Genomic DNA, 27,156 nt, shown 5'->3' with positions numbered 1-27,156 from the left:
CCTCCCTCCTCCGAGCCTCTAGGGGGCGGCACACTGCAGACCGAATTCTCGCTCTCAGGAGACGACGGTCCAGCCAATCTAAGCACGCTCGGCCCATTCTGCTCTCTTATTGGACACAGAGGAGCGCATCCGGCGGATGTTGTTCTGGCGCCCAGGACTGCAGCCGGCGAGATGGCGTTCAGTGACGGCAAGCCGGGTTGCGTGTTCGACCACCACGTCCAGACGGCCGTGTGTGATTCGCGGGCCAAATACCGGGAGAGCCGACGCCCTCGTGCGGTCAAGGTAGAGTCACTTCGGTTTCCTAGCTTTCCTGGGCATGGCCAGCCTCCAGAAAGCGTAACAGGGATGCTGTCTGAGCCTCCTCTCTGAGTCGACGCGGCACTAGGACCCAAATATTATCACTACTCTCGGTCAGCTACTTACTAGACCGCTACTCCACGAAAACACGATTTTTAGTTTTGTATTCTACGTGTTTACAATAGCGCTTCTCACAGGACGAGCACGGAGTGAGTTCTTTTCTGGAGTCAGCTTCTGGAAAAAGGTCTATTAAATAGTATAGTCAGATACCCTAATGTGGTGTGTGTTATGCTTTAGTCCAGAAGAGTGACAGTTTTGTGTATATGTTTTACAGACTGGATTGGGCAGAAAAAGTTCCATTAAAAAAAAAAAAAAGAGTCGGGGACAGATTTGCCAAAGGTTTGTCTGTGGGGTGCATTTAACGAGACTTTTTTTTTTTAAAGGTATATACAATCAACTTGGAATCTCAGTACTTATTAATACAAGGCGTGCCTGCAGTGGGGGCCATGAAGGAATTAGTTGAACGATTTGCACTGTATGGTGCGATTGAACAGTATAACGCTCTAGATGAATACCCAGCGGAAGATTTTACAGAAGTTTATCTTATTAAATTTGTGAAATTACAAAGTGCAAGGTATGTACAAGTTAAGCAGTGCCCATGCCTTGTACTGTTGCTGTCTTTTTGGCCCCAGGGTTTTCCGAAACATACCCAAATCACACAAACACTTATCACCCTCCATCTTCCTGTTTGTTTGTTTGTTTGTTTTAGGGGGAGTTCAAGACAGGGTCTCTCTGTGTGGCCCTGGCTGTCCAGAAACTAATTCTGTAGACCAGGCTGGCCTCTGCCTCACGGGTGCTGGGATTAAAGGTGTGTGCCACCACCTGCCGGCTTCCTGTTTGTGTTTTACCTTTCCAGGCTTCACTTGCGCTAGTCAAGCAGCCCAACAGTCACTTAGAGCCCTGGCTCTTCCTCCAAAGTTTTAAAAGGCTAACTTTAAAAAGATACTATCTCTTTCCTCTTATAATTGTGCTTTTCTTTCCATCCTCTCATATCTGTGCATAACTGTTTTTGAACCTGTAGTATGGTAGATTCAGAATGATCTGCAGTGAATTTCCAGTCCTATGTCTTCATTACTTTGAAAGTTTTTGTTGTTGTTGTTTTGGGTTTTTTTTGTTTGTTTGTTTTTGTTTTTAATACTGCTAAGCACATTTTTTCCTCTTCTTAAAAATCAACGTGGCAAAAAGGTCTGCTTTTTGAGGGTCCCTGAGGGTGAAGGAAATGAAATAACTTATGTAAAGGCATTAGACTGGTACCTCCTATTAAGAGTAAATATTAGCAGTGCCAATTCTTATTGTTATGGTTCTATATCAATCAACTTCTTTTTAATACTTACAAATGACATAAACCTTGTGTTCCAAAAAGATTGAAGTCAACAATGCTTTATTTCAGTGTTCACCCTTTTGTGGGGGGAAGAGTGTGTGTGTGTAGGCTAGAAGCCAATGCCAAGTGCCTTCTTCAGTTGTTCCCCACCTTTATTTATTTATTTGTTGAGACAAGTTTTTTGTATGTAGCCCTGGCTAGCCTAGAACTGGCTATGTAGACCAGGCTGACCTAGAACTCAAAGCTTCCTCCTGACTCCAGCTACCCTTCTACCAGATTTAAAGTCATAGGCTCTATCATATTTTTTTGAGACAGGCTCTCTTATTGAATCTGAAGCTCATCAACTAGATTTGTTGGTATCTCCTCTCTCTCCCTCACCAGCACCAGGATTGTAGGTATGCAGCAGTGCCCAGCTTTATGTGGCTGTCGGGGATCTGAACCTAGACACCAAAGCTTAAGCAAGTGTTGTACCCACGGTGCACTCTCTCTAGTTCACCTTAGCCATTTTTTTCTTTTTAATCACTAACCTGATTCAAGAACATATCTTTCCCTGACTTTTGCCGTTCATATATTTTTATAGTAGAGAAAGACTTCACATTCCCTGGAGCTGGAGTCATTAGTGGTTGTGAGTCACCCAGTACGGGTCCTGGGATTTTAATCTGCTCTTCTATAAGACCAGCGAGTGCTCTTGGCATCAAAGCATCTCTCCAGCCCCTCCTGTTTCTTTGCTTGGTGTTTCATAGCCCACCACAAAAGCACTTGACTTCAAAGACTGTGTATCTTTTGCACCAGTTGGCCAGCTCCTCATGGTTAGGAAACCATATGGAGTAGTGCGTTTTTTGTATCTCCACAGAACTGATAGAGTTGACTCTGGAGTTAGCCATCCCAATTGAACCCTGGTTTTGTAAATGAATGTATAAACATGATCCAGTTACCAATTTCCTGGTGCCTTGGTTTCATCATAAGATGGTTATAAGATAACAATTTAAGTGAAGCATTTATAGCATAAGCATTAATAATTATCTGTAGATTCAGAAGTACTGAGTTAACTTATTATAGTGCTTGCTTCAGCATAGGTGTTTAGTATTTCTTGAGTGAATAAAATCCTTTTTAAATTAGTTATTTCTCTTTTGTTTTTATGTGTATGTGGTGTGGTAGTGTGAGTTTATACACCCATATCCATGCAGGACCCTGTGGAATAGAAGAGGGCATCAGATCCCTGGAACTCAAGTTATTGTGAGTTGCCACGCTGGGAATTGAACCTGAGTCCTCTGGACTAGCAGCCAGTGTTCTTATCCCCTTAGCTATCTCTCTCAACCCAGAAGGAACACAGTTCTTAATTTTGCATTGAGTAGTTGTTAATATGGTGTAGGAGGTCCTTCTGTATTTGTGTTGATTTCATTGGTTGAATAAAGAAGCTGCCTTGGCCTTTTGATAGGGCAGTCCTTAGGTGGGCAGAGTAGACAGATCTGAATGCTGGGAGAAAGAAGGCAGAGTGAGAGAGCTGCCCGCCATGAAGCTGCCAGGTCAGACATGCTGAATCTTTCCCGGTAAGCCACAACCTCGTGGTGAACACAGATTATTAGAAATGGTTTGAATCAAGATGTGAGAGTTAGCCAAGAAGAGGCTAGATATAATGGGCTAGGCAGTGATTTAATTAATACAATTTCCGTGTGGTTATTTCAGGGGCTAAGCTAGCCGGGTGGCGGGACGCAGCCCGCACCTCATACTACAGTTAATATATTCAGTATTTTCACTCATTCATAGAAGTATTTGTCTAGGAGCGCACACCATGGTGTGTGTACAAAGACAGCTTTTTCTTGCCAAGTGGTTTCCAGAGATTAAGCTCAGGATATCAGTATTTGTGGCAAGTACCTTTACATGCTAAATCATTTGCTAGTTTACTAAGTTTTATTTTGCTTACAAGTTCTATAACTCAGGCTAACCAGTGGATCCTGAGTTAGTTTTTTAAAAGTGTAAGTAAGTGTGTCTTGCTTAGCTGAAAATCCATTGAGATGATTATTAGAAGAAAAGGAAGAATAATTTGGGGCTGGAGAGATTACTCAGTAGTTAAGATAGCTTGCTGCTCTTTCAGGTAACTGGGGTTTAATTCCCAAGCACCCTTGTCAGGTTGCTCACAGTGACTTGTATCTCAAGCCCCAAATGATCCAATGGCCTTTTTTGGTCTCTTTCTGTGTGTGTCTGTCCACACATGTACAGAACACATACTTACAAGTAAATAAATAATAGGATAAATCTTTTTTTTGGGGGGGGGGTTTGAGACAGGGTTTCTCTGTAGCTTTGGAGCCTGTCCTGGAACTAGCTATTGTAGACCAGGGTAACCTCGAACTCAGAGAGATCCACCTGCCTCTGCCTCCCGAGTGCTGGGATTAAAGGCATGCACCACCATAGCCCGGCTGATAAATCTTTTTATTAGGAGTACTTGCCGGGTCAGTGTGGTCATCCAGAAACAAAGCATTTTACCACCCCCCCATACACACATACACACACACACACACACACACACACACACACACACACTTAAATCTATGGAATTCCTGTTAAACTTTTATCTTAGGTAAATTTAGATTAAAAAGCCATGACTGGGTGAATGACTCAGCAATTAAGAGCATGTACTGCTCCTCTATAGGACCTGAGTTCGATTCTTAGCAACCAGGTCATGTCTGTAAACTCTAGCTCCAAGCCAGAGCCTCTGCACGCACGTACACATTAAAAATAGTAAAATAAATAATAATAATATTAATAACTTTCTGGATATGGTAGTACACACCATTAATCCCAGTACTTGGTAGACAGAGGCAGGCAGATCTCTGTGAGTTCAAGGTCAGCCTGATTTACACAGTAAATTCAGGACAGCCAAACCTACATAGTGAAACCCAGTCTCAAAAAAAAAAAATGGATCTAGGGACTGGAGAAGACACAGAATTATTGCTGTTACAGAGGACGCAGGTTTGGAGTTCGGTTGCCAGCACCCGTGTCAGGTGGTTCACAACTGTCTGTAACTCCAGTTCCAGGGGTTTTATCACCTCTGGCCTTCTTGGGCAACTGTACTCGGGTGCACATACCCACATGCAGAGGCATACACCTACGAATAGGGCATAAATAAAAATAGTAAAGCAATGTTTTTTTAAGCTATGTAATTTATGTATTTTCCTTTCAAATACTCTTTAAATTATGTATTTCTTTTTAGGATAGCTAAGAAAAAGATGGATGAACAGAGTTTCTTTGGTGGGTTACTTCATGTGTGCTATGCTCCAGAATTTGAGACAGTTGAAGAAACTAGACAAAAGTTAGAAGAAAGAAAGGCTTATATTGCAAGAGCTACTAAAAGCAAAGGTACGGAAAGTCTGTTTTTTTTTTTAACAGCTTCTGTATATCAGGCATTGCTAGGGATGTGTGTCATTGTAGAGTTTCTGCTCAGTCATGGTCTTTGGTGTCTTTAACCACAGGGTTCTGTACAGTCTTGACAAGGAAGGGAGAGAAGTTGGTTCATGAACTATTTATTTCTTACAGGATGTGAGAGGTGTTTGAATTTTATAAGTGCTCTCCAGAAGGGGAGTGAAAAGGATGGCAGGGCAAGCCAGGCTATATGTTTAAACAGCTAGAGAATGAAATTGTCATTCATTGTGTTTAAGGGGCTGTAAGTCCTAGGGGGTAACCAATGTGCCAAGGTTTCAGTGAGAGGGACCAGGACAGTGCTGTGTCCCGTGCCAATGCACCCAGCGTCTGACATGCAGGCAGCGTGAAGCAGTTTTGATTTGTCGGCTGCTCAGAAGTGCTCCTCATCATGGGAAAGTTCAGATGGCTTCGTGCCCAGCTCAGTTGTTCCTGTCACAAGTAGGAACTAAACATGGTTTATCTATATAGTAGAATATTCTGAAACTATACAAGCTTTCTATGCAATGGCATGGGAAACTCTCTAAGATTACAGGTAGTGGAAAATGTAAAAGAACAGATTTTATTATCTTTTAAGTAGGGAGACAAGGAGACTCGAGAGGAGCAGTGAGACAGTCTAGATAGATGAATGAGAAAATGTAGTCGATGAGTAGGGAAAGCAAGGACAAGGGAAGCTTGGCATGCTACCCCCTTTGTATCCTTTCAAAGGCCCTTAGATCTTATCATGTATTCCCTGTTCTAGAAGTGTAATATTGGGAGCAGAGCTTGCTAACATCAAGTTGTTTATAGAATTACAAGATTCTGAATGACCAAAATAATTAATGAACCATTTGTTTACTGTTCTGTCAACTTTTAAAAATATAACTTTGAAGATTATTACTTGACAAAGAAGAAACTGGTTCCAGAACAAAAAGGAACAAAAGATTCTAGACAAGATTTTCATTCACATATACCCGGATTTTCTACAGCTGCTTTGAACACTTCTGAGAATTCAAGTCCTTGTCTTCCTTATTCTTGTGAATTGCCTTTGTGCTATTTTACCTCCCAAACCACTTGTTTACCTGGGGACCATGTGGACAGAGCATCAGACTTCTGTAGTGGCAGCAGGAACCATGGTGAACTATCAGAGCACTGTAAGTACAGTGCCTTTTCCCCAGAACTACAGACGAGTACTTACAAAAATGCACTACCTTGCTCTAGTGTGCAAGAGGCTGTTACTACCTCAGAGTCAGTCAGCAGATTTATGCCTAGGACAACACAGCTGCAGGAAAGGAAAAGAAGGAGAGACTGTGATCGTGAACTCGGGACTTTTTCTGAAACAAACACAAGCAGGAACGAGGTTGTGATTGGACCTAAGTTACCAGGTCTCCCCACAGTGGATCTGCAGGATGACTCCTTGAACACCACGGCAAACTTAATTCGGAGTAAACTTAAAGAGGTGAGGGTTTTTTTTCTTATACATTTTTTATATTTTTATATTTCCTTATATTTTCTCTTATATTGAGATAACTTAGTTGAGAACAAACAACTGTATAGGAAATTATTTGGAGGAACTAAAATTATTTGTCTTACTTCTTGATTTTGATGTATTTTCCCACCTTTATTTTCCAAAATGACATGATTAATATTTATTTTATTTGGCAGTAATTCTTCACTTAACAACAAACAGATATATTTTATGTCAGTGTGTAGGCACAAAATACTAAATGTTCCAGTCAATCGGACTGTGAGAGTAGATTCCAGATGTTGTCTCTCCTTCCCTTTTAAAGTTCCCTAGGTAGTATAGCAGAAGCTAAAATTAACAGTTATAATCAGTTAGTTCTCTTAAATTCAAAGTTACTGCAGATAACATCAAAGTCAAAATGTTTTTATGGTAGATATCCATAAAAGAAGGAATTATTTTGATTAATTAATTAGTTAATTAATTTTTGGGGGAACAGAACGTGTGTTAGGCAGGTGCCCCATCCCTACCACACCCACAGCCCCAAGTTGAGATTTCTAAAAACCGAGTTGTCAGTTGCCCTACACTTGACACTTTATGTATGAACCTCAAAGAGTTGAACTCGCTGGAAATCAGATTGTCTTTTCCCGTTATTTACATAGGAAGTGAACATATGAAGTAGCTTATGAAAGCTTTCCTTTTGTGGAGTGGAGCTAGGCCTTGTAGAAACCGTCCATGGAGGGACGCGGCACGTTCTCACGGCTAACTCCCGGATACACAGCCCTGCTCGCACGGTTCCTCTCCCGTTTGGCAGTGTGACTAAGAGAGGCTACACTGACCTCATTTCTTTAAAAGAGTTTTGTTTTCACCTAATGGTTATTATTTGGTAAAGGATGAGGACTCGCTTCAGATAGTAAGTGTATGAACATGGATTTTATGTTTAACTACCAAATTGTGTCGGTGTGTGTTTGCACAGTATATCCCCGGGCCCCCAGGTGCACTGAACTGCGCCGTAGACACAGGTGACAGCTGTCTCAGTCAGGGCTGACCGCTTTTTAAAGTGCAAAGTCTACATCTCATACATGGAAATAAAAGAACAACAAAAAGAAATACTTTACCACAGCTTCTAGTATTCTCCCATTTCAAATCAAGATGTTCTTAATAGTGCTTTTGACCTACTATTAATAGTAACTTTGGGTAATGGAATAATAACATGTATTTAGTGTTCATCCCTCCCCCGGCCCTCCTGGGAGTTGAAAATTGTACCATTTTTATGATAGTTTTTCCAATTTTTTTTTCATCTCTCACACTGAACAGTCCTGTCTTTAAATTTATCAGTTATTACAAATGCTTAAAAATTTGATGGTTGCAGACTCAGCAGGCAGAAGTAGACAGACCTCTAGTCTACATAGTGCATGCCAGATCAGGCCAGCCCAAGAAGTTACACATTGAGACAACAGCAAAAACAAAAACAACCCAGTAAAACCAGAGTGTCTGTCTGTATCCTGTTTGTTTTCTTCATTGTAGCTGTTCTGTCTGGTGAAATCCCAACCTAGTTTTCATTTGCATTTGTTTAGAGATATGTGATATGTTCATTTGCATTTCACTGATGGCTAATGATGTTGAACACTTTCAAATATTTATTGGCCACATGTATTTCTTTTGAAATCTGTTCAACTCATTAGCTTATTTATTAACTGGATGACTTGGGTTTTTTTACTTTATGACTTTTACAGTTCTTAGAGATTCTCATTATTAACTCCTTACTTGTTTAGTTAGCCGAGATCCCCATTCCGCAATCTATCTCTGTGCCCTTCAGTTCCATGCAGTTTGTCTGTTTGGAGTTCATCTGTCTGCCTCGGAGTTTGTTACTTAAGGTCCGTAATCCATCTTCAGGTGTGTGTGTGTGTGTGTGTGTGTGTGTGTGTGCGCGTGCTCACGTGTGCATACGTGTGCTTGTTTGTGTGCATGCACGTTTTCGGGTGTACACTACTGCATCCAGCCTTTTGACCTGGGGCTGAAGATCTGAGCACAGGTCCGTGTTTGCATGGCAAGGACCTTTCACCTGAGCTGTCTTCCCAGCCATTTGGTTTTGTTGTTGTTATTAATGGGATTTTTTTTTCTCTTGGCAAGTTCATTGCTTTATAGAAAAGCTACTTTTATTGATTTTTGTATATTTTGATGAAACTGCTTATCATAAGAGTTTTCTAGATGAGACTTTAGAATCTTCTAAGTATAAGGTTGTGTAGTCTACAAATAGAAATAATCTGACATTTTCTTTTCTGTTTATATTTGTCTTTTTGCTCTGACTTAGACTCACGATATTAAATTGAATAAGATGGAAAGAAATGGACACCCTTGTCTTCATTTCTGATATTAAAGAAAATTCTGTGTCTTCCTCTAATATGTACCAAGATAAACACGTAATTTCTGTTCTTGATTCTATGTGCTGTGTTTCCTATGTGGGGGCCTTCCTGGAAATCCTAGGAGTGAACTAGCTTTGTTGTGGTTATATGATCTTAATGTGTTCTTTAATTTGCAATAATCTATTTATTTATTATGTATACAATGTTCTGTCTGCACGTATGCCCACAGGCCAGAATAGGGCACCGGATCTCATTACAGATGGTTGTGAGCCACCATGTGGTTGGCTGGGAATTGAACTCTGGACCTCTGGAAGAGCAGGCAGTGCTATAAACCACTCAGCCATTGCTCCTGCCCCTGTCCATTTGCAATAATTTTATTGAAAACTTTTTACTTTTATGTTGATCAGAGGAATTGGGCTATAGTTTTCTTGTTTGTTGGTTCCTGTATGACTTGTTATCAGGCTGATGCTGGCTTCTTAGAATGCGTTAGATAATGTTCTGCCAATTTAACTAGTTAGAGGAGCATTGGTGTTAGTTCTTCTTTAAGGGTTAGTAGAATTCAGAAGTGAATCCATTGGTCTTGGACATTACTTTTCTAGGGACTTTTATTGATACTTTAATCTTCTTGAGTTAATTTTAAAAGATCATAATAGTAATCCCACCAAATGAGGGTAAAGACCATTACCCAAATTCTTTTAGTTGAATTAAGCAAGCTTTGTTTTCTGTCAGACAGGGCTGTCTTCCTAAAGCAGGGTTGAGAAAATAGCGTTGAATATAATTGAGTGAGATTCATACCAAAAATAGCATTGAACATAATAGAGAGTAGAATTCATATAGTTCAAGATCTGCAAGGCGAGGGGGTTGTCAAGGTTCGAGGGTTTCCACAGGAATTTTGGTTATGTAGGAATTTGGCAGAACATCTCAAAATTATTGAGCAAAACATCTCACAAGATAGAGGTCAAGGAATAAGGTCTGGAGCATGTCAAATTCCAGAATATGGGTGAAGACATGGTCAAATACAAGTTTTATAGAAAACAGGAATGAACCTTTTTTGACTTTGTAACAAGGTAGTTTCTCATCTTAAGAAGGTTCGGGCTGGTCCGTCAATATATTGCCTAGGAATTTATCCATTTCTTTGGACTTTCCAGGTTTTTGAAATATGTTTTCAAAGAATTTCCAAATGATTTTCTGAATTTCACTGGAATCTGTTAAAACCTTCCTGGTTTTTTGTTTTTTTGGTTGATTGATTAGTTTGTTTTGGTGTGTTTATACTTTCTCCCCACCTTTCTCCCTTCCCTCCCGCTCTTAGTTTGTTAATCTTACTTGTGTCAGGAAATAAGTCCGTATTTGGATGTTCCTGTGTATTGTTCTTTTAGTCTACATTTCACTTATTTCTGTCCAGTTGTTACTATCTGTTGCTGTCTACTGCTGAGTGGTTTTTCTTCTTCTTAAACCAGGTGATTTCATCTGTGCCAAAGACTCCAGAGGAAGATACGTATACAAGTCACCCACGAAAACAAAGAAGAAGAATATAGCTTGCCAGCAAGTTAGGCTTCTCTTTCTTTTTTCTTTTTGAGTCAGGGTCTCACTGGGTAGCTGTTGCTGGCTGGAACTCTCTGTGTAGACCAGGTTGGCTTTGGGCCTCTGCCACTGGGTGTTGGGATTAAAGGTGTGTACTACCACACCAAGCTAAAATGATATTTTCTGGAGAGATCCTTTTGTTTTCTGTTTGTTTTGTTTTTTTGTGTTCAGCATTTTAATTATTTACAGTATCTTACTGCTGGTGTTTTAAAGTAAACTAATTTTTTTGTATTTCTTTTTAAGCTGTGTGCAAATGTGTATATCCTTTTTGGATTTACACTCAATGTAGCAGAAACTATTATTTTCACACTGTATTTATATTGTTTGAAATGAATATAACAATCTGTAATGCAACCAGATCTGACATAAATGCAGGTATTGAGCAATTCGTGTTCAAAAACTAGTAGTCAGATTGTTTCTGAATATCAGAGCTTCAAAATGAAGGCAGTTCTGTAAAGGAAAAATGCCGATACATGTTAGAGCAGAGATCTAGAAATACACATGCTAGTGTAGCTTCTGAGAATAACTTACATGAATTACGGTAATCTAAAAACGAATTAACTTTGGAAACTCTAGGTCTCTACCCTGTCAGCATATCTGCACTCTTCTTCTGTCAGTGGACCAGTAGATTTGTGCAGGCTGTTTCTATCTTCTGTACTGGGAAAAGTAAACTGAGAAGGCACCGTGTGCTGTATGTATGTTGGTTCTTGTCCCTAAGGACCTTCTTCAGTGACTTGTGCCTGACCGTGTCATAAGATAAGGCGGTGCTGTCAGCTCTGCCAGTATGGCTTTTCAGGGCTGGATGATGCTACAGGAAATCGCCAACAAGGGATTAGGTTCTCCGTTTACAAGAGGTGGTTATATAGATTGCTGTGCTGGAATCTCAGGTAAAAAGTCTATTAACAGCCTAAACACAGCTGGAAAGAACAAATGCTTTCTGAATCAGGCTGCTCAGACAGGAAGCGTTATGTCTCTACCTCTGGACCCTGGTAAATGCAGTGTGCAACCATGAGGGGAGGGGAATGAGGAGTTCTTCATTGGTGCTGAATTGTATCTTCACAGGAGGAAAAGGGTTTGGAGAGTGGGTTGTACTGCTAAAAATGGTTAAGAAGATAATTTTCCATGTAGTTTGCTGTGTGGCAGTCCAGAAACTTCTCTTCTGGCCTTCATGGGAGGAGCTGTTATGTCGGTTCTCTGTTCATAAATGCATTCCTGATGTGTTTTGTGAGTGTGAGAAGAATGTTTGGTTATCCACTTCATACACAGTAGTGGCCATGACAGGAAAGGGATAGGCTTGTGCCTTGTCAAGCAGGGAAAGAGGAAGAGGAAGAGGCAGGAGTCATCTTCAAGATGACTTCACAGCAGTTGAGGTACCACAAGACCACACTGCAACAGAACTGTCTGTGGCTGCTCAATCCTAAATAGTCTCCCTAGTCCTGTCCATTTTTGCTAAGCTATGTTCTGTCATCAATCTCTCCCTCCCTTCCCCTCCATGTTCCTGGTGTGTGTGTGTGCGCGCGTGTGCGTGTGCGTGTGTGGGTGTGGGTGGGTGCGCGCGCGCACATGCGCGCGCGCCTGCCTCCTGCCTCTTTCTCTTTCTATGGCACATGCTTATTCCTTTCTTTGGCCAAAGAGTTAGCAAGTTAAATCCAAGTCTGTTAACTATAATTACTGAAATGGTAATATCTTTAGCCCCAAACTGGAATGAGGCTGATGACTTTATGATTGTCTACAATTTGGCAATGGGTTGAAGCTACAAAGGGGAGAGACTATCATGTATTATTTTCTAGTTCTTTAGATTTTTCCTTAACTAGGCTAGCAAGATGGCAGAGTTTGTAAAGGCACTTGCTTAGAAACCTGACTACCTGAGTTCAATTCTCTGGGACCCACATGGCTACAGGAGAGAAGAGGTTCCTACAGTTGTCTTCTGGCTGCCACACAAGCACTGTGGCATGTCCTGGATTGGGTTACTATTGTTGCAGTGAAGCACCATGATCAAAAGCAAGTTGGGGAGAAAAGGGTTCATTTGGCTTATTCCTCCACTGTAGTCCATCACTGAAGGAAATGAGAACAGGAACTCAAAACAAAGTAGTAGCTCCTGGAGGCAGGAGCTGGTGCAGAGGCCGTGGAGAAGTGCTGCTTACCAGCTTGTTCCTTTGGCTTGCCCAGCCTGCTTTCTTATAAAACACAAGACCATCATCAGCCCAGGGATGACAACCCCTCACTCACAATGGGCTGAACCATCCCCCATCAATCTCTAATTAAGAAAATGTCCTACAGCCCGATCTTACGGAGGCATCTTCTCAGGTCACTCTTTGAAATGACTCTAGGTTGTGTCAAGTTGGCATAAAACTGGCCAGCACATGGCATGCATACCTTACACACACACACACACACACACACACACACACACACACACACACGTTATATAATGTTAATGAAATTTTTCTCTCATCTACTTTAAGTATAGTATTTGTAACTACCTTTGCATCTGGTAGACATGGTCCAAAGGCCTCCAACAAAAGCCTGTCTTTTTTTACCGCTTTTTCAAAGTCTGCAAAAGAGATCTTGCCATCATTGTCATGGTCCTAGAGGGAAAGGTGAAGTCATGATAAATAATCCAAGTCTTTTTTAATTTTGCCATAGAAAACTAATTATCTAGACTGTCCTGTAAAACTATTAAGTTCCTACTGCTGAAGACATTATTTACACAAATCTATGGGTATTTTTTAATAGAAGTCACTGATTTATTCTTCTGACCCAAGTCTTCTTAGCTATACACAGTACAGCCCTGTCAGGAACACACTGGAATTGAGGAATAGGAAAACATTGGAAGAACTATATTATCCCACTGTCCCTTTTGCAATTATACAAGTATAATGTGGCTCAGATATTTCATCACAATTTTATTTCTCAAAAGGCTTTATTTGGGAGCTCATTAGGAGAAAGGTCAGCCGTTAAGGGCAAGGCACATGGAGTTATCACAGTGACTGTCCAGACTGGGCTATGGACATGGAATGGAGGCTCCAGGCTTCTGCTGAGATCTGGCTAAGTTGGAAGGTGTGGGGGAGCCTGTAAAGTTCTGTCCACTTGAATCACAGTAGAAAGCAGGGGTGTGAGTCAGCAAAGTGTTATGGACAAGGCTTATGAGAGATCCAGGGCAGGGGAACTCTGTGAATTTTGAATATCTGAAGCTGCTGCTTCAGATTGGATTGGATGAGATGTCTGTGAGTTTTCATTTTTGTGCATAACTTCAGAATCTGATCTAGAGAGCAGTGTGAGCGGCCATGAGAGAAAGGCGCATTTCATAAACATTTCCTTTCCAGAAAGGGATTTGGGGTCTTCCTGCCAGTGATTCTTCAGCATCTGCACTCAGCCTGAGCAGCCGCTAGTATTTTACAAGAGCATGCCTTATCTTTCTCCCCGTCTGTGTCTGTCTCACCCTGTCCCCCTTTCTTTCTCTCCCCCCACCCCGTGTGTGTGTGTGTGTGTGTGTGTGTGTGTGTGTGTGTGTGTGTGTGTGTGTGTGTGAGACATAGTCTCACAGTGTGACCCCAGCTGGTCTGGAACTTGCAATCTTTCAGACATATAAGTGCTGGGATTGCAGGCACGCACCGTTTCCTCTCTGAGTAACATCACTGAGTTTGTTGTTTTGGGTCCTTGTAAGGAAAGAGTGAGCAGCACTATTCCTGTAATAAGGAGCCACCGCTGCAAGGTTTTGTTGCTTTAATTCTACACAATTTCTCTACTTTAGTTTTTCTCATCTGAGAAGTAGAGACAGTAGTCCTAAGGATAAAATGAATTAATACTACAGAGGACCCTGAAGGCCTGCTATGTAATAAGCACTCTGTAAGGATCAAATATTTTTTATTGTGGTTATTTTGCTAAAATGAGGGTTTGGATAAATTGAAAGAATGAAATCATGAAGACACAAAGCACAAAATTTTACATCTGTTGAATCTGGCTTCCTCCAAAATTAGTAAGGTTTTACTGGTAGTAATATTTTAAAATAATTAAACTAACATTTATTTTGCATAATGATTATGTAATCACCAAACCATTCCATATGTACTGAGCACCCACTTTCCTTGAGGCAGATCAAGTGAGAACTGTCCATAGGAAAGTGACTCGCTGCGGAGGAACAGCCATCGCTCACGCCATGCCTCTGCAGAGCTACTCGCTTGAATGCAGTGCTTCGCCATGCCCGTGCTTACCATTTTCTTCAGGCTTATTTCCACCAACTCCCTTATTCCTTCCTCATTTTCTTCTTCAGGGGACTGCTGGGAGAGACTATTCTTCAACATGTCAAAAATCTTTTCCCGGGAAATATAACCATCTCCAGTTAAATAATAAACTTCAAAACAGACTTTATAAAACATAGAAATCAAAAATTGAACCAATAAGATATCATTAGTTATTTCAGTATAAGATAATAAATGATACATATACAATTACTGATCTGATCCACTATATTGCAGAGGTTTTATAATAAAGTGCTTCTTATTAAATTTCTTTCCAAAGGATTAAATACCCCTTTAGAGGTTCCTGGATTTGGGGTTTCAAAGTATATCAAGCTTCAATAAATGAGGTGGATTTTTTAAACAGCTTTTGTTTGTATGTTATATATGTGTATTTACGTAAGCGTGTGTGGCGTGTTTGTATTCTCTGCATATAGACTATAAAAATGAAGCACTCACTTTACTGCATCCTCACAAAAGGATCTCCCCTCCCCCAGACAGTGGATGTCTTCATCTCCTGGGGTCTGCCCATCTACCTCATCTTCAAGCCTCTCTCTGGGGAGGACTTCCATGCTTTCTATATCATGTCCTGGGAATGTAGCAGTGAAGTAGCTTTCTTAGAGTTCAGTGGTGTAGCTGAATGTTTTGGCAAAAACCAGGAAGAAAATCGAGTGTCAGATGAGTATCTATTAAAACTTCTCCAGTCCACAGTCTAACGTACAAGTTTAAGAAGAAACCCACTGTAGAAAACAGTGTTCCCCGAGTGAGCCTCTCCTAAAATGTGTCAGAAGCATTTGAGGAAGCGGACTAGAGAAGACAGATCATCTCTAGTGTTATTTAATCATGTGGCACAACGACGATACAGCTTCTCACTTCTCGGTGAGACCTGTGTAAGAACCCTGTACGGTTGGAGTGAGGGGTGGGTTAGAGCGCTTGCTTTAAAATGTGCGAGGCCCTGGATTCAGTCCCCGGCACTCCCAGACGTGACAGAGTGGGAGCCACCTCATGAAATAGTAAACGTGAGAACTACAGAGGGCACAGAACCGTTGAATGGCAGAGAAGTTTGGTTATTCAACATACTGCTCTAAAATGTTAATGTATTTTTAGCTTAGAAATACGTTTATTAGAAAATTTATGTGAGTATGTGCTGTGTAGAAGGAGCTGCGGACAGGCCTGCTTTCGTCCCGCCCGGCTCCTGCATGGTTAGCTTTACTCCCGAAATAACAACACACAAACTGTATTCATTTAAACACTGCCTGGCCCATTAAGAGGCTGGAACTCATGGGCCAAGCAGTGTTTAAATGAATACAATTTCTGTGTTGTTATTTCGGGGCATAAGCTAGCCAGGCGGCTGGGAGCCCGGGTGGCAGGAACACAGCCTGCTGCTCCTATCTCTACAGTGCTGGGTGTGTGCAGGTGCCTGCCAGAGGCCAGAAGAGGGTGTTGAATCCTCTGGAGCCAGCCAGCATGGGTGCTAGGAGTCAACCTTGGGTCCTCTGGGAAAGCAGCCCGCACTCTTCCCTCTATGCTCCAGGCATCTTCTCTTTCTGTGTCCCAAATTCAATTCAAGTGAAACAGCAAAAAGATACACAAATTTGCTCCATTACAAAGAACTCTGTAGTCTTTTCTTAAGCAAATGGACATGGTAAGCAGTTTGTTTCTCTGAAAACTGGTATCTAAATTAGTTTTTATTCTGTTTCCAGAATTCATCCCAGGGAATCCTGACAGCAGGAATAAAACATAGGACATGGACATTACCCTGAGGGGGGTTGCAGACCAGAGCTATTGCTGTGCAGAGCTGCGGATCTGCACACGTCCCAGTGCCCAGCACTCCTTTGATTTAGAATTGTCTTCGGCCTGCTCTCACTTCCCTCTCCTCAGTCATGAAGACCAGAGGGATATTAACGTCTGGGCTGTTAGGGCTTGTTGAGCTTCATCCTCGTTCTCTTATAGTGGAGCACACACTTTCTTCAGTGAAAAGGCAACAAATAACACATGCGTACATTCAAGGCCTGTTTTCTGCTGAGCTCACACAGGCTCAGAAACCTTAGTCTTGTCAGTGGACCCTAGTGGCTGTTCTTAACTGGGCTGTAACAGTTGAGCATGACAGACTCAGTAAAGGCAATGGGTCACAACTGGGTCTCCCAATTTATCTTTTGTGGGTTTTCTTCTATTTTTTTTACATTTATGCATGCATGTAAGCATGCATTTATGCTCATAGAGGTCAGCAAACAACTTTCAGGAATTGGTTCTTTCCTACTGTGTGTGCGTTCAGGTTGACAGGTGGCAAGTGCACTCACCTGACGAACCATCTTGCTGGCCCTCATGAGGCATTTTCACAAGGGTGCTGTAGAGAACACTGATTTCATCTGTTTGGTTCTATAAGCATTCACCTGTGAACAATCATTCCTGGAAGAAGCTCCGTCTACTAAGGCTGACTAATGAGAACTCCAGTAATTTTGGAATACTTGGAGTCTAGAGCTTAATTACCTTAGACTATCTTTAGCTACTTTAAATGGCCATTTATTTTCTCCTCTGAATGTGACCTGACATCCTGGTGACTATTCGGTTAATCCTTTGGACTGTTTCCACCAGCCCAGAAGCTAAGAATGTCACCAGTGAGGTTTGTAACAAGTCCCCTGCTATGCTGTGACCACCTACCCAATGCTGCCACCAATTTTAAAAGTGTTTGATCTATCTATGACTTTGTGGTCACAAATATGCAAATTGGGTAAACCTGAATATGTTCCCAGCTGTGGTCACTCTAGTTAACCAGCTCCAGAAAACACTCCCTTGTCCCTTTTAGGGTGCCGGTTCTGTCACTGCACCCACCCACGAAGCACAGGATTGATGGCATAGCACTAAGACAGTACTTGTTTCTTACATTTCATCTTTTCTTCAAAAGTTCCTCGGAGAAACACTGACAGTCCTTTAACCCACTCTTGTGTATTTATATAGTTGTCACCGTCTTTGTCAAATACAGAGAACACTGAAAAGGAAAAGGAGTGTGTAAGTCTATTGTAATTGCTTTATAAGACACACACACACACACACACATACCCATTTATATAGAAAACTTTACTTACAAATCAAGGAGGAACTGTTTTGGTGTTAGCTTTTGAAAGAATCACAGTTATTGGTAATGTGGGCTTTTCTCTTTATTTCTAAAGCAGAATAGTCACTCCACACAATGAGCAATAATGATCCTCATTTGTGATGTTTCATGGAGTTGCTAAAGCCAAGATCTAGAGCTAATTAGCGACAGTTTAATAATCAAAAATAAAAAGCTGTGAGAAACCTGTTGTAGTTTCCACGTCTCAAACTAAATTACTAATGTTAAAACATTTCTTGTGTGTTTCTCACTTGTGTGCGTGTGAGTGCACAAACATGTACCCTGGCCTTGTGTGGAGGGCGAAGCCTTGTGGAACCGGCTCTCTTCCATTTTAGGTTGCTTCTTTCTGGGGACTGCAGCTCAGGAAGCCAGACTTGCTGACCTATCTTGCCCGTCCAATTTTTAAAGTTATCAATGAAACTTTAGTATCCTAAGGAAAAACATTCAAATGTTATTTGTTCTTTGGAGATGAGGGGTATATTGATGATTTTGTTTGTGGCATTGGCTTCACAAATATGCATGTGTCAAATCTTATAAAAAAAACGTATATTTTAATGATCTGCTACACAACTTAACTGATACACCAATCACTTTCGTGTTTTAGACACGTGACGTTAAATACTTCCAATATAAAATGTCGTCTTTTTACTGACACATTTATATGAAGAAAAAAACGCCAGTTAATGGTTTACACATTGGTGAACTGGACTTGAGGATCCACAGCTCTGGTGTGTACTTTCATGACTAAAAGCCCTCAGTTGTTTGTCCTTAAAAGATACCGCTAGACTCTTTAGTTCAGTGGTGGTGATTTCTCAAACCTTCCCTGCTATGAGCTACAGAATTCGGCATGGCTTGTACTGAAATCCATCCTCACATTCCCCCTGGCTGCCGTGTGCAGCACTCTCCTGCCAGGATCATTCCTCTCTAGTTTGGCACTGAAAGTCCAGTCTTGTGGACGGGTTCAGTTTTGGGTTGGTTCGTTTCAGTTTGTTGTGACTCCTTACCCCTATTCATCAACGTATCATCAGTCATTCCAAATATGTTGTGTAGGATCCCCCGAAACGTGCTGCAGTCTAGTCTGGCATTAGCAAGCTTTCCACTGGGCCTTTCCGCCAAGCTACAGAAAAGGCGTATGAGACATTCAATCTCACTTTTCTTGACTGTAAAGTAAGAAGACAAAAAGGATGCAGAGTTAATCACTGAGTAATTCAATGCAGTCACAGCTGGTTAGTTCTTAGGATACCAAACGTCCATATAGGATGTGAATTTGTTACTGAGTGGTTTGTAGTGTTTTGCTTCTACCAGAGCTGCAGGCTTCAAAGTGGAAATTTGGAATAGTCACACAGTGGCTCTCATTCCAGACTTAGAAAGTGATGTTTAGGCATGCACAGGTGATGTACAGTTGGGACAGAAACCAGGCGTTAGGCCTGGGGCTGGGGACAAGAGTTAAAGCATCTGGGGGGCTGGAGAGATGGCTCAGAGGTTGGGAGCATTGCCTGCTCTTCCAAAGGTCCTGAGTTCAATTCCCAGCAACCACATGGTGGCTCACAACCATCTGTGGTGGGGTCTGGTGCTCTCTTCTGGCCTGCAGGCAGACATGCAGGAAGAACACTGTATACATAATAAATAAATTTTTTTTTAAAAAAAAAAGGAGAAAAAAAAAGAGTTAAAGCATCTAGACTCTGTTTCCATTTCTTTATTAAAGTTGATTCATTCTGGTTTTATGTGTATGGCATCTTCTCGGCATGTATATCTGTACCACATGTGTGCAGTGCCCTTGGAGGCTAGAAGAGGGCATTGGATCCCCAGGAACTGGAGTTGCAGACGGTGGTAAGCCACTATGTGAAGTGAGCCGGGGCCCTCTGCAAGAGCAGCAAGTGCTCTTAAACATCAAACATCTCTCTGACCCCCGTTTCTATTTCTTATCTTAAACTGGTAACTTAATGGCTCGTTGTTCCCGCTCTAGTAACAGCTGAGTGTCGTCCTGGGTGATGTCAGATTCTTCCATCTCTTGAATGTCTTGATTCTGTGACTTGAGGGGACTGAAGTGGAAAGTGACCGCTGGTTGCCACTTTTGTTTTCCTTTGCTTTTTCTTGATTCTTTCCTTGTTTGTGGAGGAAGGCGAGGAGAAAGGAATAACCATTTCTTTGTGAATAGTTTACAACATGCAGGGCTCTCTATGTTTGAAGAATGTGGTAGTTCTTAGGGTAGTGGCTGAAGATCTAGACAGTAAGCAATTTCAAAGGTGCCTAATAACATTTATTTTCTGGACCAAATTAAGATACCTTGCTTCTTAATAGAAGCATATTGTACCAGTGCAGCCCTGAAATAGGATGTAATGGTTATTTTTATTCATTGCCTAAGTCTTAAGGGACACCGATGAACCAGGGATCTGATAGATGTGACTCCTGCCTTGAAGGCTGTTGCAGGCTGTCAAGAGATAGGTAAGTGACTAAGTGGTAGAGCTTGCCTAGTGTGATTGACAGCTCCTCTTAAGCCAGTTGTTAAGTATTAAATAAAGTATTATAAATCACAAACCAAAGGATTATCAACTAGGGAAGATGCCGTGCTGTATGTAGGACGATGGTATTACCCTCTCAACATTTGTTTTTTATACTTGTTTAATAAAATGCTGATTGGCTGGTAGCCAGGCAGGAAGTAGAGGCCGGGCAATGAGAACAGGAGAATTCTGGGAAGAGGATTCTGCAGTCTGCAGTCATGACCCAGCCACAGAGGAAGCAAGATGTGACTGCCTCACAGAAAAAGGTACCAAGCCATGTGGCTAACTCAGACAAGAATTATGGGCTAGTGTAAGTTATAAGAATTACTAAGTTAAAAGCCTGAGCTAACGGGCTAATCAGTTTATAACTAATGTAGACCTCTGTGTGATTCTTTGGGACTGAATGGTTGCAGGACTGGGCAGGACAGAAAACCTCAGTCAACAGTGCTAAGAAACGAGATATTCAAAGTGGCAATGTCACTGGAGCAGGGTCTTGAAGGAGCAGGCACTTATTTAGGAGGCAGTTTGAAGACTCGGGGTTTTTCTTGTTTGTTTGTTTGCTTGCTTTTTGGTTTTTCAAGATAGGGTCTTTCTGTGTAACAACTCTGAGAATCACACAGAGGTCTACATTAGTTACAAACTGATTGGCCCATTAGCCCAGGCTTTTTATTTATTAATTCTTATAACTTACATTAGCCCATAATTCTTGTCTGAGTTAGCCGCATGGCTTGGTACCTTTTTCTGTGAGGTAGTCACAGCAAGCTGTCCTGGAACTAGCTCTGTAGACCAGGCTGGTCTCGAACTCAGAGATCCGCCTGCCTCTACCTCCCGAGTGAGTGTGCTGCCACCACCCAGCTGACTCGGGGCTTCTGAGTTCTTTTTTTTCGAGACAGGGTTTCTCTGTGCCTTTGGAGCCTGTCCTGGAACTAGCTCTGTAGACCAGGCTGGTCTCGAACTCACAGAGATCCGCCTGCCTCTGCCTCCCGAGTGCTGGGATTAAAGGTGTGCGCCACCACCGCCCGGCAGGGCTTCTGAGTTCTAAGAGTGGCAGAGGGTCCATGGGGCATGTTGGTAGATGTTTTTTTTTTTTAATCAGAAATGTTTATTTTTTGCTTATTTTTCTCAATTTTTTTTATTTGGGAATTTCACACAATGAACCCCATCACACTTGTTTCCCAATCCCATCATTGTGCCCTCCGAAAAAGGAAAAAAATACACTAAGTTCAATTTGTGCTGCCCGTGTACTTGGAGGAGGATCAAGCTCTCAGTGCCAGCCCCTTAGAGACAAGTCCTTCCCCACCCTACCCCATCAGAAGCCACACACTTCCGCTTCCTGTCACAGTTTCCAAGGGTTCTCTCCAATGGCTTCCTGTCTAGACTTTTTGGGGGTGTATGGCGTTGTCTCTCATTCTCAACTGTGATTTTGCCGCCATCATCGACAGCACAAAAGAAGAAGCTTCCTTGCCCATAACAGCCAGTGGCAGCCTGGATCATGAACTTGCGCATGGACCGTGAACATCAACATGGGTTCAGGCAGCGGCACAGACCATAGACCTCATTCAACATGGTGCCTGCTGGCAGCATGGACTACAGACACGGTCCCTGGTGGGAGCACCGATGACAGTCCTCATGTGTTGGCAGATATTACAAACAATATCTGGTAACCAGACCTGTATTTAAGTTTTCAACCACTTTCATAAAACAGTCTTGAAATTATTTTCGAATGGAAAAACCAGCGATTTGTATTTTGCTACCTGGTCACAAATTTGTCCGTATTTTATTTTTATTTATTTTTTTGATATAAAGTCTCACTTTGTAACCCAGGCTGGACTGAAACTCTTGATCTACGGCCCCAATTTCCCAAATACTAGTGTTACAGGCATGTGCTATTGTGTCCAGCTACATGACTTTGATTTTCCTTAGAGAAATGAGGTCTAAGTAGCCACCCTTTAAACTAGAGACTTGAACTGGAGCGGTGGTGGTGTGCGCGCCTTTCATCCCAGCGCTCAGGAAGCAGAGGCAGGTGGATCTCTGAGTTCAAGGCAAACTGGGTGTACAGAGTGTGTTCCAGGCCAGCTATGTCTACACAATGACACCTAAGACAAAACAATGCAATGAGATCTTTGTGACGGTTTCAGCTATTCGCAGACAGTAAAAATAGGCCTGATTGAAGGACAATACCTACTGTGATATTGCCATTTCCTCTCAAGTCCTGGAGGTAGGCTCCTCCCAATCAACAAAGTAAAAGAAACCAGCAAGGTTCAGGCAGTTGAAATCTGAGAAAGCCCCCTGAGATTTGTGCTCTTCCCCAGCGTCATATAAGTGGTAACAAGTGCTGGGAAGGGGCTCTCCTGACTGAGCTGCCTACAAGTTGTACTCCAGGCATACAACTTTTTCTTAAATTCTTTGACAGGTTCATACATGTATGTAATGAATTTTAGTCCTTTTCACCTGCTACTACGCTCATCTCCCCCATTGAAAACTTTCCAAGTCCCCTTCCCACTGTCTTTTTTCTGTGTGCCCCACTGAGTTCAATTAGGGCTACTTGCCTGGCTGTGTGGGAGGTTGCTTACCTCCAGAGAGCAGTAGGCTATACCACTGAAGAATGATATCCCTTCCCCCAGCCACTACTGTCCCGATCCCGCCGGGGGCGGGGCCTCATGGGCCTCTCCTCTTCCTATGATGAAATGTTGGCAGGACTGTCTTGACATGTGGGCAACCACAACTGCAGAGCTCATCAGTGTAGCAGGAATGTCATGTCAAGGAAGACTTCATTTTGTAACACATCTCCCCATCCTCCAGCTCTTTATTATTCCTGTCTCCCCCTCTTCAACAACGTTCCTTGAGCCTGGAATGGGTGGTACAGACCAGCCATTTGGGGATGAGCAATCAATCCATCAGGCTTTATTTCAGCTCTTTAGCCAGTTAGGAATCTCTATGTTATCTGTTGTCTATTGTAATAGAGCTTTTCTGATGAAAACCAAGAGCAACACTAATTCTGTGCAAACACAAGTATTTAGAAAGTGGTTTAACCATGTCCTTCCAGCAAAGTGATAGCAGTGGGTTCCCCTTAGGTACTAGGCTCTACCTGGAGCAGGCCTTGACTGCAAGTAGAAAATTGTTACCCCCAAAACATTCATGCCACCACTGCATCAGTGGACAAATCTTGCCAGGGTAGTTGTTATTGTAAGAGTGTTGATAGCTTTCCTCTCCCAGAAGACTCCAAGAGCACCCCAGGCACTGGGAAAGCTAGCCAGCAGGAGGAAGCATCCAGCTATTACAACTTGATCTTTAAGTCCTCTTAGAAATCTCTAAGTCCAGAGTGTGTGAGACCTTCAGCAACAGAGTCTGAACATCAAGTTCTAGCAGAAGGGCAATGACATATATTGTTCTGGGGACTCTCTAAGCAAGAACTCAGAAGGAAATATCCCACTCAGCACTGCACTGAGATTTTGTTAGATAACAAGGCCTCTGGGACATGCACTAGGGGATGCAGGTCTCTGCCTCTCATGCTTGCTGACATGGTGTCCCATCATGGTGGACTGTATATTTAAATCATGAGCCAAGATAACCCTGCCCTTCATACACTGCTTTTGTTGGGTAATTGCCACAGAAGCACTATAGTAACTTACAGGTTGGGTCATGTATGAGTTGCAGCTGCCGAGGGCAGTAACTACAGCTTCCAGTTTCTTCTGATGTGCGTTTACTCTGAGTACATAGGATGGATTTTTTTTTTTAATTTTTTGCCTTGTGCTCATGACTCTCCTACCTTAGTCTCCCAAGAGCTGGGATGACAGGTGTGCCCTGCTACACCCAGCTGGAGTGGGCTTTAAACCATCTCACAATTGATCAGTTCCAACTTTTTTTTTTTGAAGGTTTCAGATTTACATAAGAGGTGCAAGGACAAAAGTCCTCTTCCTATATCCTTTTCCTGCAGTTTCTAGTATCAACGTCTTAAGCTGTGATGACTGAGTACTGCATTTTAGCAAATTTTCCACTAATGGCCTTTTAAAGGGCCAGTTAAGTGTTAAGATCCAGTGGGTGATCAATTTCAGTGTTTCCTTGGTTTTCCTGATCGGGATTGAATGTGTAAAGTCTTTCTCAACGATGACCACATGCTTCAGGGAGTAATGCTAAGATGAAGGGCTGCTGCCTCCAGGTACTTAGGTTAGTCAAGCCAAGGCCACATACGTTCTATGGTTTGCCTGTTCCTCCTGCTCTATGTTGAAGTCCTACCCTCCAATGTGGTAGTAATAGGGAGCAGGGCCTTTCTGAAGGGATTGTATGGCGCTCCATCAAACGAGATGCCAGTAGCCTATCAGCCAGAAAGCGGGCTGTTCACTCTCCTATAATTTAGAATTATCAGCACCCAGAACCATACACAGTAAATTTACAGGCTTATCTTGTATTATTCCTTTTTCTACCCCTGTCTAGAGTTCTAGTTTTTTACTTGAGAAAGCAGCTTCTAACCCTTCCACCCAGAGCTAATTAGGAAATATGTACGCAAACCATGTAATACTGCTATGTCATTTTGTCTCAAAATGCCTGGAGGTGGCCCTGTTGTAAGTCTGAGTTAATTTTATTAAAAACTCATTAACACTAAGAACCAAAGATTTGGAGCCAAAGGACAAATATTAAATGTTTCCCTCCCTTTGCCAGGAGTGGATCAGAGATGTAGCTCAGTGTCTCTGACTTTTGGCAAGGGGCCTGACAAAATACCTTCAGAGATAAACATGCAGGTTTCAAAGTTAGAAACACACAACTAAACAAAACTTGCTGCTGAACACAGCGATGTAAGGTGAGTGTCATTAGCAGTGTCGAGAAGAATGGTAACGTTCCGAAGCGTCTGCAAGCAAACACTTCCAGCAGCCACTTTAAAATGGAGCACTTGTGAAGGCAGAAACTGTGCTGGATGAGAGTCACTTCTAGATACTAAAAGACTAAACATTAAATGACTAGAACAGTTGTAAAATTATTTACCTTACTATATCAAGATTGGAGTGCAGTTTGGATTTGGTGCCTCCTCTAAAGACTCATCTAGGTGGCAGTACATCTCTGATAGTGTAGATCCTTCTATGATTTTCAAATCTTACCTTTTATCTTTGTAGTTCAGGCTGGCCTTGAACTCCTGACCCTCCTGTCTATACCCTCTTAAGTGTTAGGATTATAGGTGTGAGCCACCACTCTGTTTATGTGGTGCTAGAATCTGAACCAGAGGCCACGTCCATGCTTAACAGACACCCTAGAACACATTATCCCGACTCCACAATCCTCTGTACTTCAAATAAGAGATACACAGGCTACAGACTGTGAGCCCCATCTACCACGATATAGTCACCTCTTTTCTGGGTGCTCTGTGTAGTTTGGAATCTGTCCTCATTACTCCATCTGTAGCCCCGGCTGGCCTCAAATTCAGAGATCCTTCTGCCTCTGCATCCCGAGAGCTGGGATTAAAGGTGTGCGCCACCACTGCCTGCCTTGTAACCACCTTTTCACAAATGAAATAGGCGACAACAGGATGTTAATCTGTTCTGAGATTAATATTCAATCTGTTAACCCCAGGAGAATGGAATTTGCAGCCATGACACCAGTATTCAGAGGTGATTCCCTGCCTCTGTGCCTGGTCTAAAATTAGACAATTATTACTCTGAAAAGGGAGTAGAACAGCATCTTTAGTGCTGCCTGCCCAATACTGTTCCCATCTGGGCTGCTCTACTTGGTAGTCATCATGCATAGGTGAACACTCAACAGTGGCTACCGAGAGGAAGAAAATGGAATTTTAAATGTGATCATTTACAGATGGTCATATATAACCAGTACCTACCTTTTTGGGCAATGCAACTCTAGAAAGTAGCTCAAAGTTAATAGATATAATGTACATTAAGTGTAGAAATCAAAGCTTTCTAGATGGATCTTAAAAAAATGGCAACAGTTATGTTGTAAAGAATTTTCTTTGTGAGGTCACTAGCTTTCTGAATCACTTGGTGGCTGTTGATTATAAAAGAACTTTGGTCATATTATTATATAAATAATAATAAATTATGTCATAAATTTGAAAGATTCCCTCTAAGAAGCTCTAAACCAGCAGTTCTCATCCTGTGGACTGTGATCCCTTCAGCAAACCTCTATCTCCAAAAATATTCACAGAATTTTATACAATCCATACCAGTATCTGCTAGTTATGAAATAGCAAGAGAAATAATTTTATGGTTGAGGGTCACAACATGAGGAACTGTATTACTGTTGTAGCATTAGGGGGACTGAGAACCACTGGGCTACCAAAGCCCAGGAAACTTCTGTCCTATGGGCCTAGGACGTTGTACACTATGGAAAATTAAAGCACAAGTTCTCCTAAAGAAGCCTAAGGTAAGCCAAATTGCTCACGCCTGTTCTGGGAGACCCGTGGAGCAGAGAGAAGGCTCTGAGCCTGTCACCGTCAGAGACGCCAGTGTGTGGCATTAGAAGACTCACATTTGTGAGCGCCTCTCATGCCCCTGGATTTGTTTATAATCCAAGTATAAAAGTCAGGCCAGGATAGGACCCTGAGGGCACAGCTATGCTTAACCATTCCGTCTGAGGATTTTGAACAGAACTGGAAATCAATGTCAAAACTTTTGAAAAAGGGAAGAAATGCAGCAATTCATTCCATTTTAAAAACAGTATCCTTGCTGATCAATTATTGTATTTTTTGTTTTGTTTTTTTCGAAACAGGGTTTCTCTATGGTTTTGGTGCCTATCCTGGAACTAGCTCTTGTAGACCAGGCTGGTCTCGAACTCACAGAGATCCGCCTGCCTCTGCCTCCCGAGTGCTGGGATTAAAGG

General features: G+C 42.1%; 2 protein-coding genes across 3 annotated transcripts in view; one reads left to right on the top strand and one right to left on the bottom strand.

Moving 5' to 3' along the window:
• The first annotated feature begins 138 nt into the window (after positions 1 to 138).
• Positions 139 to 10,597, top strand: Rbm48 (RNA binding motif protein 48). Its single transcript, XM_005371768.3, has 5 exons — positions 139 to 282; positions 741 to 931; positions 4,890 to 5,035; positions 5,968 to 6,533; positions 10,360 to 10,597. Exons 1-5 carry the CDS (start codon positions 172 to 174, stop codon positions 10,435 to 10,437), a joined length of 1,092 nt encoding a protein of 363 aa, XP_005371825.1. The 5' UTR covers positions 139 to 171; the 3' UTR covers positions 10,438 to 10,597.
• Positions 10,469 to 27,156, bottom strand: part of LOC101993133 (EF-hand calcium-binding domain-containing protein 1-like) — a 19,938-nt gene continuing 3,250 nt past the window's right edge. The window contains exons 2-6 of one of the 2 annotated variants that reach the window (XM_013355419.2): positions 18,838 to 18,993; positions 17,606 to 17,710; positions 14,698 to 14,849; positions 12,967 to 13,071; positions 10,469 to 10,933 (exon numbers count right to left, since the gene is read on the bottom strand). In XM_013355419.2, the coding sequence (XP_013210873.1) occupies positions 10,877 to 10,933; positions 12,967 to 13,071; positions 14,698 to 14,849; positions 17,606 to 17,710; positions 18,838 to 18,993 (575 nt within the window). In that variant the 3' untranslated portion in view covers positions 10,469 to 10,876. Of the gene's footprint in view, positions 10,934 to 12,634; positions 13,072 to 14,697; positions 14,850 to 17,605; positions 17,711 to 18,837; positions 18,994 to 27,156 lie in introns of those variants that run through there. The other variant, XM_026778316.1, reaches the window with a different exon arrangement.

The sequence above is a fragment of the Microtus ochrogaster genome, unplaced genomic scaffold (assembly GCF_000317375.1).
Source record: "Microtus ochrogaster isolate Prairie Vole_2 unplaced genomic scaffold, MicOch1.0 UNK126, whole genome shotgun sequence".
Taxonomy (NCBI): domain Eukaryota; kingdom Metazoa; phylum Chordata; class Mammalia; order Rodentia; family Cricetidae; genus Microtus; species Microtus ochrogaster.
This window is presented reverse-complemented; position numbering and strand designations above follow the sequence as displayed.

Coding starts and splice junctions, on each gene's coding strand:
- Rbm48 (XM_005371768.3), top strand. CDS start 172: ATGGCGTTCAGTGACGGCAAGCCGGGTTGCGTGTTCGACCACCACGTC. Junction 932..4,889: donor GTGAAATTACAAAGTGCAAG/GTATGTACAAGT, acceptor ATTTCTTTTTAG/GATAGCTAAGAAAAAGATGG. Junction 5,036..5,967: donor AAGAGCTACTAAAAGCAAAG/GTACGGAAAGTC, acceptor ATAACTTTGAAG/ATTATTACTTGACAAAGAAG.